Source organism: Desarmillaria tabescens (assembly GCF_030435595.1).
Source record: "Desarmillaria tabescens strain CCBAS 213 chromosome Unknown EV420scaffold_5, whole genome shotgun sequence".
Taxonomy (NCBI): Eukaryota; Fungi; Basidiomycota; class Agaricomycetes; order Agaricales; family Physalacriaceae; genus Desarmillaria; species Desarmillaria tabescens.
In genome coordinates this window covers 1,614,096-1,627,750 of record NW_026848304.1, presented here as the reverse complement: position 1 = coordinate 1,627,750, position 13,655 = coordinate 1,614,096, and the positions used below count along the sequence as shown (strand labels likewise).

General features: G+C 47.2%; 8 protein-coding genes across 8 annotated transcripts; 2 read left to right on the top strand and 6 right to left on the bottom strand.

The window, feature by feature from the left end:
- Nucleotides 1–2: 2 nt before the first annotated feature.
- On the bottom strand, nt 3–2,256 carry EV420DRAFT_1515071 (uncharacterized protein). The gene is made up of 5 exons (XM_060471873.1): nt 1,549–2,256; nt 1,338–1,494; nt 566–1,281; nt 403–514; nt 3–349 (listed from the first exon to the last, which is right to left on the bottom strand). The coding sequence occupies exons 1-5, from the start codon at nt 2,173–2,175 to the stop codon at nt 135–137; spliced, it is 1,827 nt and encodes a 608-aa protein (XP_060336644.1). The 5' UTR covers nt 2,176–2,256; the 3' UTR covers nt 3–134.
- A 190-nt stretch (nt 2,257–2,446) lies between these two features.
- On the bottom strand, nt 2,447–4,188 carry EV420DRAFT_1302359 (nucleolar protein,Nop52-domain-containing protein). Its single transcript, XM_060468414.1, has 5 exons — nt 3,862–4,188; nt 3,703–3,813; nt 3,498–3,654; nt 3,317–3,448; nt 2,447–3,260 (listed from the first exon to the last, which is right to left on the bottom strand). Exons 1-5 carry the CDS (start codon nt 3,920–3,922, stop codon nt 2,765–2,767), a joined length of 957 nt encoding a protein of 318 aa, XP_060336643.1. The 5' UTR covers nt 3,923–4,188; the 3' UTR covers nt 2,447–2,764.
- A 38-nt stretch (nt 4,189–4,226) lies between these two features.
- On the top strand, nt 4,227–4,998 carry EV420DRAFT_1515067 (uncharacterized protein). Its single transcript, XM_060471872.1, has 4 exons — nt 4,227–4,443; nt 4,500–4,611; nt 4,665–4,824; nt 4,877–4,998. Exons 1-4 carry the CDS (start codon nt 4,416–4,418, stop codon nt 4,964–4,966), a joined length of 390 nt encoding a protein of 129 aa, XP_060336642.1. The 5' UTR covers nt 4,227–4,415; the 3' UTR covers nt 4,967–4,998.
- Nucleotides 4,999–6,193, bottom strand: EV420DRAFT_1515063 (E2 ubiquitin-conjugating enzyme). The gene is made up of 6 exons (XM_060471871.1): nt 6,060–6,193; nt 5,929–6,010; nt 5,774–5,869; nt 5,622–5,710; nt 5,417–5,564; nt 4,999–5,356 (listed from the first exon to the last, which is right to left on the bottom strand). Exons 1-6 carry the CDS (start codon nt 6,066–6,068, stop codon nt 5,244–5,246), a joined length of 537 nt encoding a protein of 178 aa, XP_060336641.1. The 5' UTR covers nt 6,069–6,193; the 3' UTR covers nt 4,999–5,243.
- A 148-nt stretch (nt 6,194–6,341) lies between these two features.
- Nucleotides 6,342–7,752, top strand: EV420DRAFT_1262645 (uncharacterized protein; the record flags this gene model as incomplete). The annotated part of the gene is made up of 6 exons (XM_060467131.1): nt 6,342–6,446; nt 6,498–6,931; nt 6,988–7,065; nt 7,119–7,401; nt 7,454–7,668; nt 7,722–7,752. 6 exons carry the CDS (start codon nt 6,342–6,344, stop codon nt 7,750–7,752), a joined length of 1,146 nt encoding a protein of 381 aa, XP_060336640.1.
- Nucleotides 7,721–9,121, bottom strand: EV420DRAFT_968546 (uncharacterized protein). The gene is made up of 7 exons (XM_060484188.1): nt 8,910–9,121; nt 8,748–8,852; nt 8,449–8,679; nt 8,292–8,394; nt 8,151–8,234; nt 7,913–8,099; nt 7,721–7,782 (listed from the first exon to the last, which is right to left on the bottom strand). Exons 1-7 carry the CDS (start codon nt 8,927–8,929, stop codon nt 7,769–7,771), a joined length of 744 nt encoding a protein of 247 aa, XP_060336639.1. The 5' UTR covers nt 8,930–9,121; the 3' UTR covers nt 7,721–7,768.
- A 1-nt stretch (nt 9,122) lies between these two features.
- On the bottom strand, nt 9,123–10,667 carry EV420DRAFT_968344 (uncharacterized protein). Its single transcript, XM_060484187.1, has 8 exons — nt 10,523–10,667; nt 10,191–10,463; nt 9,970–10,133; nt 9,867–9,915; nt 9,712–9,805; nt 9,623–9,652; nt 9,529–9,564; nt 9,123–9,476 (listed from the first exon to the last, which is right to left on the bottom strand). Exons 1-8 carry the CDS (start codon nt 10,555–10,557, stop codon nt 9,270–9,272), a joined length of 888 nt encoding a protein of 295 aa, XP_060336638.1. The 5' UTR covers nt 10,558–10,667; the 3' UTR covers nt 9,123–9,269.
- A 263-nt stretch (nt 10,668–10,930) lies between these two features.
- On the bottom strand, nt 10,931–13,604 carry EV420DRAFT_1327944 (ADC synthase). The gene is made up of 3 exons (XM_060468775.1): nt 13,325–13,604; nt 11,424–13,270; nt 10,931–11,366 (listed from the first exon to the last, which is right to left on the bottom strand). Exons 1-3 carry the CDS (start codon nt 13,381–13,383, stop codon nt 11,077–11,079), a joined length of 2,196 nt encoding a protein of 731 aa, XP_060336637.1. The 5' UTR covers nt 13,384–13,604; the 3' UTR covers nt 10,931–11,076.
- Nucleotides 13,605–13,655: the final 51 nt, after the last annotated feature.

The following is a 13,655-nucleotide window of genomic DNA, read 5'->3' as shown; positions in this document are numbered from 1 at the left end:
TTGTATAGTATGTATTTTTGGCGATATATTGACTAATACTTAAATGAGATGCTCTTCGTCACTTAGTAGATGTGCAGACGGTGAATTAAAACAGTAGAAATTGCGCGGTGTAATCTAGAAATATAGAAGAATTCTCAGCTGAATGAATGCGCTGCCAACCAGTGTTGTGCTACAACTTCATCTTCTGGATATGAATGCAATACCTCAGGGCTGGGGACTAGCTTGACCCGATCTCCTGACACGGTGACAATGTCAGAGAAATAGACCGGAAAGTTGGGAGCGTTAGAAATGATTTCCGTGACCATTCTGGACGTTGCAAGTGTGGGTTCAATGTTATCTTCGGCAACGTCTATGGCAGGTCTAGTCAGTTAAACGGACATTACAAAGTGATTAGGATCTTACATCTCTCTAGGCCATCCTGTGAGAAACACATATAAAATGGTTGATTCCTCCCTCGATGAAGGCGATCAATATCCATCTCTTTAATCCAATTTTCATCCTGTTTGCAGGTGTTCTTCGAAAACAATGAATATCGTTAATTGGAGCGTCGATTAGATAAACTTACATCCCATCCATATATACAACAAATGTATTTTCGCGTACGGTGGCGGAATACCATCCCAACAAAATAAGACACGCTGGCGTTTTCCGGAGAAGAGCGCAGTTTGACAGTCGTCATAGCCCTGTGGCGTTCGATGGTGGTCCGACATTTGGCTTCTAGTGTATTTCGAGCACTACTTCCCTCTGGAAACAAAGGTGCCAATGTATTTGGTATGACGGTGACGCAGTCCAGTAGACCAACATACAAGGTCACCCTTGCCGCAAATTGTTCCCGTGACGTTAAGAGAAGATAAATACAGAAGGCGATATAAAGTGAGTTTTGCGCCAGACTACCAGACGACCGATGGCCCCCGTGGACTGATGATAGAATGTTGCGACTCGTACGGAGCAACATCGAGGGGCCCGCACAGGGAGAGATGTATTGCACCATCGACTGTGGAGGAATTCCATGTTGCATCAAGAGGGCAGCAATATCTTCGCGAAGAGTGAGGATGGGTTTGGTGCTCGAGCCATATACATCAACATAGAAATCATCGGTTAGTGGATCCGGAGTGGAGATATGCACCAGGACACGAGCTGGAAAATCAACAGGGGAAGCATGCACCCCCAAAGCACGAGAAATAGCCACGAAAATGTGAACCAAAGAGATAGGTATCGTCTTCTTATTACTTGTTAGATATGCATGAGGCAAAATATTCTGCAGCAAATGAAAATTCTCGGCTTTTCCGTAGAGATCACATGAGCATCCTACAGCACCGAAGAAAGAGACGACTAACGATCAACAGCGTCAAATCCTTCACTTCTCATGAAGCTACAGACGCCAATGCACATTTCGACCAGATCGTAGCTAGGATCATCTTGGTCGAGAACATAATCTCGTCTCGAGAGATAAGCACGACATCGATCTATCAGGGGAGAGAAGATTTCGGACATCTGTGTCCAAAATTTTAAGTCGTACGATTATGATTGAATGGAAGACAGGAATACCTGTCTTGGAGATTTGCCCAGAAAGCAAGATAATGCAGAAAATGATTCCACGAACGACACAGAGTCATCGCCGCGTTGAGAACGGGTCCATAGATCAATGGCATAAGACCTTGATATAGATTCCATAATAGAACGAGCCCAATATCTCCGAGTGGGTGCGTTGGGGCCTATATTCTGGATCTGTTCAGCGTGATATTCATTCGCCCGCCGAAACGGCACTGGGACTGGCTGTTCCGCCTCTGTCTGCATAACATCCCAGATATCAAAAGACAGCTCGAATATGCTTTCGACATGCTCGAGCTGTCTGCTTCTCTGATGGACTATTTCGTCCAAGTGCCGGAGCGCCACGCTATCCAGCCGACGCCTAGCAACGTACAACAGCCTCCAGTCCCCATTGGTCATGGCCAGGCGCCGAGCTTCAGCTTGCTCATCGTAGTGCGTATATCGAGCTCGATAGTGTGGTTCCCAGAGAGAGGAGACCATAGCAGCCTCTCGCAGGAGAGTGCTTGCTTTAAGGAAGCCAACGAACGCGTAGATGGGATCATCGCTCCCACGCCTCGGAGAGGAGGGCAGGTGGGATAAGATGTGGATGAGAACGTCCAGAGGAAGAGAAGGTCTGGGTTCCATCGTGAGTTTCTTGATGGCTGGAGGTGAAGAAGGTGTCTGCTGGCGTTAAAATACCCTGAGCTCTCTCTTGGTAAGTTACGGAAGGGCTTCCGGACCGGGGAAAAACTATTGCAACTTGAGTGGAACTATTTTCCGGACATGTGACTGTAATATAACTATCGTCCGGCAATTTCAATAACTTGAATAAGGGCTGGGCAATACGAATCACAGCGGCCTCAGGCTGATTTGCATACTGTATACGAGTTGCGTGAGTGATAAGATCAATCTTGAAGCTTGGTATGTTCAGACTATAATGCGACATGCATAATGTCAGCCCAGAATCACGTTCCCTGATTTCAAAGCTCCTTGATTTTTCCTTAGATTTGAGCTTGACCCCCCAAGACAACGTTTCGTCAATATTACATTAGCTGAATGCCATAAAAAGACTTAAATTGACAACAAAACAGGAATACAGTTTAATTCGAAGGACCAGAATTGGCTGCATCGAGGACTGTGAGGAGGGCTGTCATACCCATCGGAATACTCTATAACGCAAAAGACTTAGTACAGAAGTGACAAGAAGAATGGTACCATACAGCCCGTAACTAACTTAGTCGCTATCATCATCATAGTTCCCGTCACCAGCGTCCTTCCATATTTCATACATCCTTCGTCGGTTAGATCCTCGGGTGCTTGACTCACTGGCCACTTCAAATATACGCCTCAACAGTTTCTTTCGCAGCATCAACCCATCCATCTGACCATGGTCTTCTGGACTCATGCAGGCATTCGCTATGAGATTTGGATAGGATTCAGGATCTTTGGATTCCAGACGTATACGTTTCGCTTGCGGGGGTCCATCCGAATTAGTTGAGGACGGAAGCGCAGATAAGAGTGGGTCCAGAAGCGCCGTTTTGATACGTTTATATGTGACCCCCGACGACGTCTGAGCAGCGAGGATGAGAAAGGGTGAAAGAAGAGTATCCAGTGGGGCTGGTGGTACGGAAGGTGATGAATCGAAGCTTGCGACAGCTTTATCGAGCTCTTCAATGTATACATCAGAAAGGTGATACGTTAGACTGGTGGGTACTTTGATATCAGAGGGGCTTGGGGAGAGAGAATGTAAGAGCTAGAACGATCTGTAAATAGCGTGTGTACATACCATAGGGGACCGCCTTCTCGCGTCAATATTGTATTGTATTGATCGCACGCAGTTTTATCCCATCCTGCCCGCATAAGCAGTCTGAAGGCTGCATTTACAAACCTCCTTACAAGCATATAATACTTGTCGAGCCTATAGCCACCTCAGCCTAATAAGAATAAGCATTTCTTGAAGCACTGACCTAAATCGATCCATTCCATTCCACTCACGAACCATCGTTTCCCAGAATCCACTTAGAAACGAAAGCGCAGCTGGCGTTGACGTGATAGTCAACACAAGTTCTGCAAGCTCGGTTGCGAGAGCCTGCTGAATCAAGGGCTTGTCAGACATCCAGAAGCCTGAAAAAATTCAGCCAAAAGTATCATGTTGGATTACCATTGACTCACAATAAAAAATTCCTTTCCACAATCTCGCCATCTCTGGCGGCGGAAGAGCATCTTTAGAATCAGAGAGGAAAACTGATAAGTTTTTGATCGCTTTATCGCGGACTTTTTTGTCTGATCTTCGAGTGAGTATATGAATTTCAAACAGAGATCCTGTCTCACCTGTAGATGCAAGATATTTTCCAAGGGGAGGCACCGGCGGCGACGACGACGAGCCAGCCATGGTAGTTTCAATAAAAAATTCAACGTCCGATCACGACCGTAACATCACATACCTTCGGACCGGAATTTCCGTCACCTCACCACCAAGTTCGACTTAAAGTTTGTAAGTAAATGTCGAGGACTTAGCCATCGATGCTTCTTTACGACATTCTATGCGCAGGTATCTAGTAGATTCCATGGACCATTATTCACATGGCGCATTATCCTACTACAGAGGCATGCACAAATATCTAATTATACACAAAATAACTTGTACTTACGATGCATCAATGCCGGATGGCACCAACTGACAACATGGTTTAGTTTCCCTCATTCAAATTAAAGTTTGCTACTCAACGATTCCATAGCCTTATATTTGCATGAATTTTCCCCTAGATTTTCAGAGCGGTCGAGTTCGACAAGAACCATGCGGGCCGGTGTTCCGTATCCCGGAATCTCGGCACTCCCATCTCGACCTCACGACGAAACGCCTCTCCCGTTAAACGTCGATATTAATGTCAAGATCTCCTATCACTTGCCATAGTCCGCCTTTTCTTCTGTCCTAAGAGTACCAGTGTCAACTCAATCACCTCCACCAGTTCTCGACTCGTCGTCAGGAAAGCCTGTTCCGAATGTAGAGATTAGGCTGCAGCGCTACGAACCCGGAAAATCAGAGGATGAACCAGACATCTTTGTTCCATTGGCAAAAGGGTTCGTCAGGCTATCATCTACTGCGTCATAACTAAGTAACACTATCCCACTAGGATAACAAACTCAGACGGCAGATGTCCGGACCTTCTTCCGCCACTGGAGGCCTCAGAAGAAACGAGGCGTTTGCTAACTGCCGGGTCGTACAAGGTAATCTTCAGGATCAAAGAGTACTTCGAGAGCAAGGGACAAAAATGCTTTTATCCGTGGGTCGAGGTGTGATGTTCACCCCTTGAACGTTTCTTCGCCTATTCAGACACAATCCTAGATAACGTTCAATCTCGAAAACCCCGCGGAACATTACCACATTCCTCTTCTCATTAGCCCCTACTCTTTTACTACATACCGTGGCAGTTGAGCATTATAGGGGCCCCAATACTTGAATGACATTATTGATCCTTACATAAATGAATGCACTGTATTACTAGGCTAGCCACAATGAATCAGTTCCTCAAAGTCGGAAAGGATATCTAAGTGCTTGTGTCTACTGATCACACCTAGGGAGTGCAAAGGTAATACAGAAAATAATGCGGAAGACTGGAGTAGATGTGTGTAAAAAGATGCGCGGAAAACAGTGAGCGACAGACAAGCGAGAAAGGAATTGAAATGATACATGATGATGGGATACTTGACAATTATCGCGCAAGTACATTAGCGTATTGTACGCCCTTGATGTTGGCACCACGCATCGATGACTTTACATTGCTCAAAAACTGATCTCGAGCTTTGCTCATCTCTAGCGCGGCCTCTAATGGAGAGGAGTTAAAGCAATTAGGCGAGGAACAAGTTGAGACGACTGTTCACGTACCCTTGTTCAAAGGATCGTCTGCATTCGGCTCCAAGAACAGATACTGCAGGCCAACCATGACAGAGTTCAGGTTAAGAACCGGTTTCCAATCTTCCCGAAGAATGTTGAGGCAAACATTGCCCTCGAGATCGACGTTAGGGTGGTATATCTGCAAAGCCGATTGGCCAATGGTATCGGTTGAAGTGAAGAGCGATGAGGTGCTTACTTTCTGAGTACACTTCACTTTCGGAGGATCGTGAGGATAATTGGAGTTGATGGCAAAGGAGAACACGAAGGCACCACCCTTGTACATGCCTGGATGCACGATGATCAGTGCCTCATGTATACACCACGGCGATGTCAGCACGTCAAACATACCTTCGTCTGGGGTAATAGTGAGCGTAAAGTTGAGGAGATCAGCGGGATCAGGGAAGTTTGTTTGCATGGTGGAGGGAAGGTCGAGCTCAGTCAAGTCTCAAGAGGCGGGTAACGACTATCAATAGCCAATTCACAGACAAAGTGCACAAACACACCTTTCTGCACTCGTATTTGGGCAGCGCTAACCTTGGGCTTTCTCTTGGCCGCTGCATCCTCGTTCTTCTTCATACTCCATATCTAGCAGACACCTCAGCGACGAAATGTCCTGGAAAGACAGAATACTAACCTTGATCATCGTGGTAGGGGAATGTGGGTGTAGGTGGTGGCGTGAGTCAGAGTGGTGGTGGTGGTCTTTTCGAGAGTCGATCTTCCGGAGGCATGAGTTTGACCCTTATCCAAGCTGACACAGCCACCTGGCGAGCCGCTTGTCGCGTGCCGTGTGGAACACACTGGAACAGTCAACTGAGAACGCCTTGTGGACCTCTCGCCCTTGTGCCGTTATCAGTTGGTAGCACTAAATAAATACCTTCTTCCTGCACTACATACCTGTCCTCTATCACCTTGCGACATGGCCTCCCTCGAACCGGCCTCGATGGATCTGCCTATCATAGATCTAGACCTCTTTCTTTCCCAGCCTAGGCATACGGAAGTCGTGATTGACGAATGCAAGAAAGTGAGTCCAAGTGATTGGTCTCGATATTCACCTCTTATTTCTTCGAGTCAGGTTGCGGATGCTCTGATTGTCTACGGCGCTCTGCTTCTACGCGATTCGCGCGTATCAGAACAGGACAACAATACTTTCCTCGACTTGTTAGAGGATTATTTTGCACAACCCGAAGACATTCTCAAGAAGGATGAGAGGCCCGAGCTCAGCTACCAAGTCGGCGCTACCCTTGAGCTTACGGAAAGACCGAAATGTGCAGTGGATACAAGTTGCCTACATGTCATCGAGCGATTGGAGCCTTCGGAAAGGCCATTGGATATCAGTGCCCACAATCCGGATCCAAAGTGTCGCTTCTTTTGGAAGATGGGAGATATGCCACCATATCAGACGCAGTTTCCTGGTCTCAATGCTTCCAATGTCGTACCCCAGGCCGAACATATTAAGGAACGCTGGCCATCGGTCATGGAAAAGTGGGGGGTTTCTATGAAGCGCGCGTATGCTTCCTACTTTGATCTCGCGTTTTCCACTCACTCACTAGCGTTCTCCATAGAGTGGAAAATCTAGCTGACATGGCATCCATCGGACTTGGTCTACCTGCAGAGATGTTCCGTGAAGCAGGGAGATATGGGTAAGAATAGCTTCTTGGGCTGTCGTCCTTCTGAGTTCCGACCTTGCCGGCAGGCCTCATATTTTAGCTCCCACCGCTTCGGATCTTGTGAAATACGGAGAGAAAGATACCATTCTCGCTGGCTTTCACACCGACCTCAACTTTTTGACGATCCACGGTCGCTCCAGATATCCCGGCTTACATATATGGGCTCGAAACACTGGCAAACGTATCCCGGTCAGGATTCCAGAAGGAAACTACTTACTCGTTCAGGCCGGAAAACAATTAGAGCACATCAGCGGTGGTCTAATCAAAGCGGGTTATCATGAAGTCGTTGTTAACGATAGAACTCTTGCAGTATGCATTCTATCTACCTACCATCTACCATTGCTTTGACACAGATGGACAGGTCATCGAGCAGCGAAAAAGAGAACAACCCTCACGACCACTGATTCGAATCTCGTCGACTTTCTTCTGGCATCTATCTTCTGATTATGATCTAGAACCCATTCCTGCGTTGGCGGAGCGCTCAAGAATAATCCGGGCAGCTCACATCAATCTGGGCCAGGATGACGGAGGAGATATGATTTACGAACCAATGAAAGTTGGCCAGCAGGTTCAGAAGTAAGTGCCTGTGTACTTGATGTCTTTTCGGGGAGCTCATGTCGTATTATCAGTGAGCTCAAACATATAGCACTCATGGCCTGAGGATGCATGAAAACTTTTAAATCAGATGTACTAGATACAAAGATGTTGATATAGACAATGCAATGTGACATAGAGATACAAATGCCAGAAAAGCAGTAATGGGGGTGAAAGCAAAAAGAAAGTCTAGGGTGAATATCAAGTGCATGTAGCTAACACTTACCAGGTGGATCGGTTCGCATACGTTCGATGATTAAAGCCGAGAAGAGGATATCCTCGAAATAATCGTGTCCATCCGGAGTCACCTCAAGTTTGGGGTACTGGATTGGCCGTCCATGCTTCCGCATCTGATTGCGTGGCGTAAATTTTGCAAGGAGGTTGGCCAGTGTCCTTTCCTTGGAACGGAAGCACTGTAGGTTTGGATCAACAATATGCTGACTCCAAGCAAGGAGGTATCTTACAGTTATGACACTTCCACCATTATTATCATCCCAGTAAAGAGTGACGGGTGCATCGTGTTCACCGACAGTCTTCCATGTCCAGTTCTGGAAGAAAGCCATCAGTGAGCAGCGCTTACAACTAGCGCTCTATCATTTACTCACACTATGAAACAGCCGGGACGAAGACGATAATACTTCGTTGATTGAGCATTCGTGTCCTCTTAAACACACGGTGTTGGATATTCTGGCATGACTTGGACCAATCCTAGAAGCCATATTTGAGATGATATTCTTCCACAAGCGAGGAAAAAGTACGAACTCAAAATCCCCGACAAATTCGCCTTCAGATGATGACTTTCTGATCGTGGTGATATGGGACGAAGGCGTGAAGCAATTCATGTTAACACATATATGGTACGGTGTTCGTGCACCCTGGTCAACGTCAATGTCCGGTGGTGGGTACAGCAGCATAGAGTTTGGGTCCAGAGGTGACCGTGTCGGCGCAAAATTGTATGTGATGGTTTCTTTTGGACGTGGCGTAATGAAGTATCTAATATAGATTTTCGGGTACAAGGTCCGTTATTATTTAATAATTAAAGCTGCACATGGATAACACACTTTGGAGGAACGGGAGACGTAGATCCATATTGGATGTTGGGGTGGATCGGCGGGCGTGGCGGTGGTATAGGAACGCCAATCTGGAAGCCGACTTTGGAGGTTTCACTGCGATAAGAGAGTCAGTACGACAACAGGATTTTCAGGGCTTTGAAATAGGCGCACATGGGGGACGGCAGAATCATTGGAGCATAGAACTGGTGAGGGTTAAGTGAATGGGATTGGATATATGGATGTGGCACTGTCAGGGTTTGGCAGATGTTCACGCGCTCGAAGGCAGTGTGCTTCTGGTCGAAGAACTCTGAGCGCCGGCTCAGGAAGATCACATATCAGCTAAGCATGATGTATGCTGTTACGACGGTTGAACAATAAATAGGCACGGTCTCGAACTTAACAACATCCAAGACGATGCTAGTGCGTGAACAGGTCACGGTCGGAGGGATGTCATGATTTATGGTATCAGGAACGATGAATGAGTACAATACATATATAAGCCACTGCGTGTTAAATAATCTGGGTCATCCATTAGTTAAAAAGCTGTTTATAGTCGCCTGTAGCCGGTGTCAACCGCCATCGCTCGATAATCAACACAGACATTAAGATATCGTCGAAAAAGGGTTGTCCTTGAGGGGTCACTTCAAGCTGCGGCAGTACAGTTGGGATGCCAGGTTGACGAAGGTTCGTGACTGGCATGAATGTGGCAAAAAGTGTTCTCCTGTCACTGGAAAAACACTGGAATTGTTTGTGAATAACTGTCGAAATCTGGGCGTTTATTCAGTCTCACCTTTCGCGGATTCTTCTTACAATCCCAGAATAAACCCTAGATAAGAAGATTGAGATTGAGCACTCTTCCTGGTTACCGCATCAAATGCACTGACATATTTAACGAACTTCCAGTCCCACAATCCCTACTGCTCAAACATGAGTATGACGTTGCAGCACTTATCACAATGCATAAATAACTGACCGTGCGCCGGGATCCTGATTTTCCAAGTACGTCACCAATGGGGAATTCTTTGCCTCGAATGAACAACGTCGCCGTCTTGTCAGAGATACCCATTCTGTTTTTATGCATGTGACCATTCTAGCAGACGCGGTCGATATGTAACATTTGAAACGCACTCAAAATCGCCAACTATCGCGCCCTCTTGTGTGGCGCCTCGACGTATGGCTACGTGAAGATCAAATGTCGTCCAGTCGTTCAGGATAACGCATACGAACTTACTAGTGATATATGATGATGGAATGAAGCAGTTCAATCTAACGGAGATGTGGTATTTCGGTCGGGTGTCCGGGGCATCATACGGAGGTATGAGAATCATTGCGTTATCCCCAATGTGCGAGAACGAGTAGACAATATTTGTTGTTGGCGTTCTAGCGATAACATAACTAGAATTCGACGCCTAAGTGTCATCGAGCTATGGATCATCAAGCAGTGGTGCTCACCCTGGAGGTCTGCCGAATGGCTCCAAAGAATGCGAAGGCTGGGTGGGTATAGAGGTTGATCCGGAAGGTTGGGAAATTGGAGATGCCGGAGTTACGTTTCCAGAGGTGTGTGGATCGTGCAGCTGCACATCGGCGTCAGGAACTGTTGGAGATGACCAACTCAATACGATTGGGGCAGGATTTGGCGGGAGATTTGGAGAAGAAGACGTCGAACCCTGGTTGGACGTTGAGTGCCCGGACCTGGCTACAGCGATGCCCTCCGACGTGTCATAACTAGGGTAGAACTTTGAGGAAGTGGAGACCAACTTTGAATGAGTAGAATGTCCACGTACGGTGGTGGACTAGATGATACAATCGATTCCGCCATTTCACGGTGGTATAGACTATGCCAGAGAACGTGTTAAGTGAACAGTTTCCTAGATCGTTTGTCGCAACGACAGGCTATGCTGTCCACGTGCAATTGTCGACATCGAGAGCTCGACAACGGTACCGTGCCGCGAAATGATGAGACGAACTGATGGTAAAAGGACAGAATGGATTACGTTCAGGCTATGTATCCCTAAGAATCATACAGATGTCACATTTGCGTCACGTTAAGCATCGAGGGTGTAGGCGAGCGGGCAGGGCAGAGGCAGAGAGAGGCAGGCACAGCGAGAGCTTGATGGTTGGGGTTTCAATTTCAATCTCTAAATCACCCTGTGTCGGTCAGGCTGTGTCGTGATCAAGGAAGTAATTTACTAGTAAAATGAAGTTGAATTCAGAGGAAGTATGGATACAATGTACGATGCAAACAGTTGATGTCTAACTTGAAGTGTAATGTTATCCAGTCGTCTATAGTGGTAAGTAAAAGTAATAATAATAAATCAGATCAGAAGGATGAAAAACATTAATCAAACGTCCTCAAAACACTCTGAAGTTTGATAATCATCTCATCCCACTCCGCCTCAGGATCAGATAGAGCAGTTATAGCACCGCCAGCGCCGACTACCCATTCCTCGTTAACGGGTTGAACAGTGGGATCATCATGTCGGAATGCACTTCGTATCGTCACTGCCCAATCTCCCCCGCCTCCTACACACCAGTATCCAAACACCCCCGAATACAAGCTACGGTCTGATTCCTCGAGATCTTGCAAGATCTCCATGCTTCGCTTCTTCGGAGCGCCAGTCATGCTACCTGATGAATTTAACGAAAATTCAGAGAAGGACCAATGGAAATATCGAAAGGACATACCAGGCGGTAAACTGCTCCGCAACACTTCCCAACCCCCCGATTCTTCAGAAGACGATTGGCCCTCAATAACACTGACAAGCTGCCAGACAGTTTCGTATTCCTCTACGGCGCAAAACTGTTGTACAGTGACACCTTCACCGACCACGCTGTGAAGATCATGCCTGATGAGGTCCACGATCATCAGGTTTTCTGCGACCTCCTTGGGGCTTCCGGCGAGGGCCTTTTCTGCATATGCACGATCGATATCTGGGCCATTCCGGATAGTACCCTTAATTGGCCTTAATTGATAAATGGAATTCGGCGGACGAGAGAAGGAGAGAAAACGTTCGGGGGAAGACGATAAGAAGGTTGTGGGAGATAAACGTAGGAAGGCGGAATGCGGAGCGGGGTTAGTTTGGCGCAGTGCTTTATAACGACTCCAAGATGACTTCACGGACGTCTGAATTCGTGTATGTGCAGTGAGGCAGAGTTCGTAGGAGTTTCCACAGAATAAATGCTCCATGGCCTGCTTAATGTTGGAGATGTACCGGTCCTTATCCGGGAGGGTTACCGTAGCATGAGAGACGGCCACTTTGTCGTGCGGAAGCGAGCATTCCTGATGGACCGGGTCTGGCTGCTTTTGAAACAGTAGAGATGTTTCAGATAGCCAAGCATCATCATCGGGAATGATTGACTGGACATATATTTTGCCAGTAAAATTATCTACAACGATGCTCCTTTCAATGAATGCGAAGTTGACGTCGGGATGAGGATGCTTGCGATCAGGCTCATTCCTAGACCGTGGAGAAATCCCCAGAGAGGAGGCGCCTACTTCATAGCTCAAAAGCCCTATCAGCCCGCCCCAGAACGGAATCTCAGGTCTACCGCCCCATGCCCTTCGACTGTGCATGAAACTCGCCAGCCATGACCATATGTCATGGTCCCCAAGTTTCTCGTACGCGGTTGTAGTTCCTCTAGTCAAACGAACGAAAGGTTGGTCGACATTATAAGTAATCTGAAGGGCGAAGGGCTGCATGGAAGCTACAATTGAAAATCGGCCTGGGCGAGCAGCAGAGTCCAAGAGAACGAATGACTGCTGTTCGTCGTCTGCTCCAAGCATGTCACAGATGCTCATCACGGATATTGTGGGTGCGTCAACAACAATGGTATGAACGGACAAAGTGGGTTGGAAAGAATAGGGAAGCGATTGGTGTATGGGGGAAGCTTGAGGCCAAGAGGATCCGAAAACGCGATGGGCGCTCTCACACCAAAGACTCGTTCTCCTCCCGTGTTTTCGAACCCAGTGTTGCGCTAGACGCCAAAAGTTCGCGACAACCTCATGTCCACCGCCAGAAGTACGAGTGGATTCCGGGTGATACTGGACTGCCCAAAAAGGCTGGGTCTTGTGTCGAATAGCCATGAGGACCCTTCCATTCTCCGGTTCATCGTCTGCCCATGCTAGCGGCTCTATGAAGCCGCCTTCCAATAGAGTGACGTGTAATGAGTGATATCTCACAGCTTCCACACGGCCCACCCCTTCGAACAGACTCTGGCCGGTATGCACGATATGTGATATCTGTCCATGTTTTACGATGGGCAGACGATGCAACTCTGCGCCATAAGTGAGTGCGAGACTTTGAAGGCCGAGACAAACGCCAAAGATGGGCAGCATATGCTGTTCAGAAACATCCCATAAATCCCTGACGATACCAATGTCCTGATTATTGTCCGGTGAACCAGGTCCAGGCCCTACTACGATGGCCGAAAAGTGTTTCAGATGAGGCAACAAATCAGATATCGTGAGTTTGTCGTTCTTCAGGATGTGGATGCAGCATCCGGGAATAGATTGTCGAAATAAGGATGCTAAACTTGAGCGCAAAGTTGTTAAATGGCGATCATACTAAGACAAATGATGGGCGTACTTGAAGGTAAACGAGTCGTAGGAATCGATAAGCAATAGCCTTGGAGGATCGAATGTCATTTGGGATAGAGGCGATTAAAATGAGTTGTATCTGTATGTCGGGTACCGCGGTATAATTAGAAAAATTTGGCACGTTTTGGGAACCGTAGGGGTTCTAGCTAGCAGAGAAGCGATGTGATATGGCAAGAGGGAGTGTGTCGGGACGAGATGATTGTGTTTTGGTTCTTTAGCATTTTTTATCGAGTCAGACCGGAAGACATGGAAGTAAGAGGCAAATCCGGAGATCGGAGTGTGTAGCCGCCCTTTGCCGCATCGGCTTGCCTTGTACCCTC

What these genes read in the sequence shown, in the direction of transcription:
- EV420DRAFT_1302359 (XM_060468414.1), bottom strand. Translation starts at nt 3,922, where the DNA reads ATGGCTGGCTCGTCGTCGTCGCCGCCGGTGCCTCCCCTTGGAAAATAT. An exon ending in AAAATATCTTGCATCTACAG is followed by an intron (nt 3,814 to 3,861) that starts GTGAGACAGGAT and finishes CTCGAAGATCAG; the next exon opens with ACAAAAAAGTCCGCGATAAA. An exon ending in CGAGAAGGCGGTCCCCTATG is followed by an intron (nt 3,261 to 3,316) that starts GTATGTACACAC and finishes TCTCTCCCCAAG; the next exon opens with CCCCTCTGATATCAAAGTAC.
- EV420DRAFT_968344 (XM_060484187.1), bottom strand. Translation starts at nt 10,557, where the DNA reads ATGGCGGAATCGATTGTATCATCTAGTCCACCACC. An exon ending in GTATCATCTAGTCCACCACC is followed by an intron (nt 10,464 to 10,522) that starts GTACGTGGACAT and finishes GTTCTACCCTAG; the next exon opens with TTATGACACGTCGGAGGGCA. An exon ending in GTAAGAAGAATCCGCGAAAG is followed by an intron (nt 9,477 to 9,528) that starts GTGAGACTGAAT and finishes AAACAATTCCAG; the next exon opens with TGTTTTTCCAGTGACAGGAG.
- EV420DRAFT_1515067 (XM_060471872.1), top strand. Translation starts at nt 4,416, where the DNA reads ATGTCAAGATCTCCTATCACTTGCCATA. An exon ending in ATCTCCTATCACTTGCCATA is followed by an intron (nt 4,444 to 4,499) that starts GTCCGCCTTTTC and finishes CACCTCCACCAG; the next exon opens with TTCTCGACTCGTCGTCAGGA. An exon ending in GCTTTTATCCGTGGGTCGAG is followed by an intron (nt 4,825 to 4,876) that starts GTGTGATGTTCA and finishes ACACAATCCTAG; the next exon opens with ATAACGTTCAATCTCGAAAA.
- EV420DRAFT_1515071 (XM_060471873.1), bottom strand. Translation starts at nt 2,175, where the DNA reads ATGGAACCCAGACCTTCTCTTCCTCTGGACGTTCTCATCCACATCTTA. An exon ending in TGGGCAAATCTCCAAGACAG is followed by an intron (nt 1,495 to 1,548) that starts GTATTCCTGTCT and finishes TTTTGGACACAG; the next exon opens with ATGTCCGAAATCTTCTCTCC. An exon ending in GTTGTATATATGGATGGGAT is followed by an intron (nt 515 to 565) that starts GTAAGTTTATCT and finishes TTGTTTTCGAAG; the next exon opens with AACACCTGCAAACAGGATGA.
- EV420DRAFT_1515063 (XM_060471871.1), bottom strand. An exon ending in CACTATTACCCCAGACGAAG is followed by an intron (nt 5,711 to 5,773) that starts GTATGTTTGACG and finishes TCGTGCATCCAG; the next exon opens with GCATGTACAAGGGTGGTGCC. An exon ending in AAGTGAAGTGTACTCAGAAA is followed by an intron (nt 5,565 to 5,621) that starts GTAAGCACCTCA and finishes TCGGCTTTGCAG; the next exon opens with ATATACCACCCTAACGTCGA.
- EV420DRAFT_968546 (XM_060484188.1), bottom strand. Translation starts at nt 8,929, where the DNA reads ATGATTCTGCCGTCCCCCAT. An exon ending in CGTCCCGGCTGTTTCATAGT is followed by an intron (nt 8,235 to 8,291) that starts GTGAGTAAATGA and finishes GCTTTCTTCCAG; the next exon opens with AACTGGACATGGAAGACTGT. An exon ending in ATGGTGGAAGTGTCATAACT is followed by an intron (nt 8,100 to 8,150) that starts GTAAGATACCTC and finishes CCAAACCTACAG; the next exon opens with TGCTTCCGTTCCAAGGAAAG.
- EV420DRAFT_1327944 (XM_060468775.1), bottom strand. Translation starts at nt 13,383, where the DNA reads ATGACATTCGATCCTCCAAGGCTATTGCTTATCGATTCCTACGACTCG. An exon ending in TACGACTCGTTTACCTTCAA is followed by an intron (nt 13,271 to 13,324) that starts GTACGCCCATCA and finishes TTTGCGCTCAAG; the next exon opens with TTTAGCATCCTTATTTCGAC. An exon ending in GCGGAGCAGTTTACCGCCTG is followed by an intron (nt 11,367 to 11,423) that starts GTATGTCCTTTC and finishes TAAATTCATCAG; the next exon opens with GTAGCATGACTGGCGCTCCG.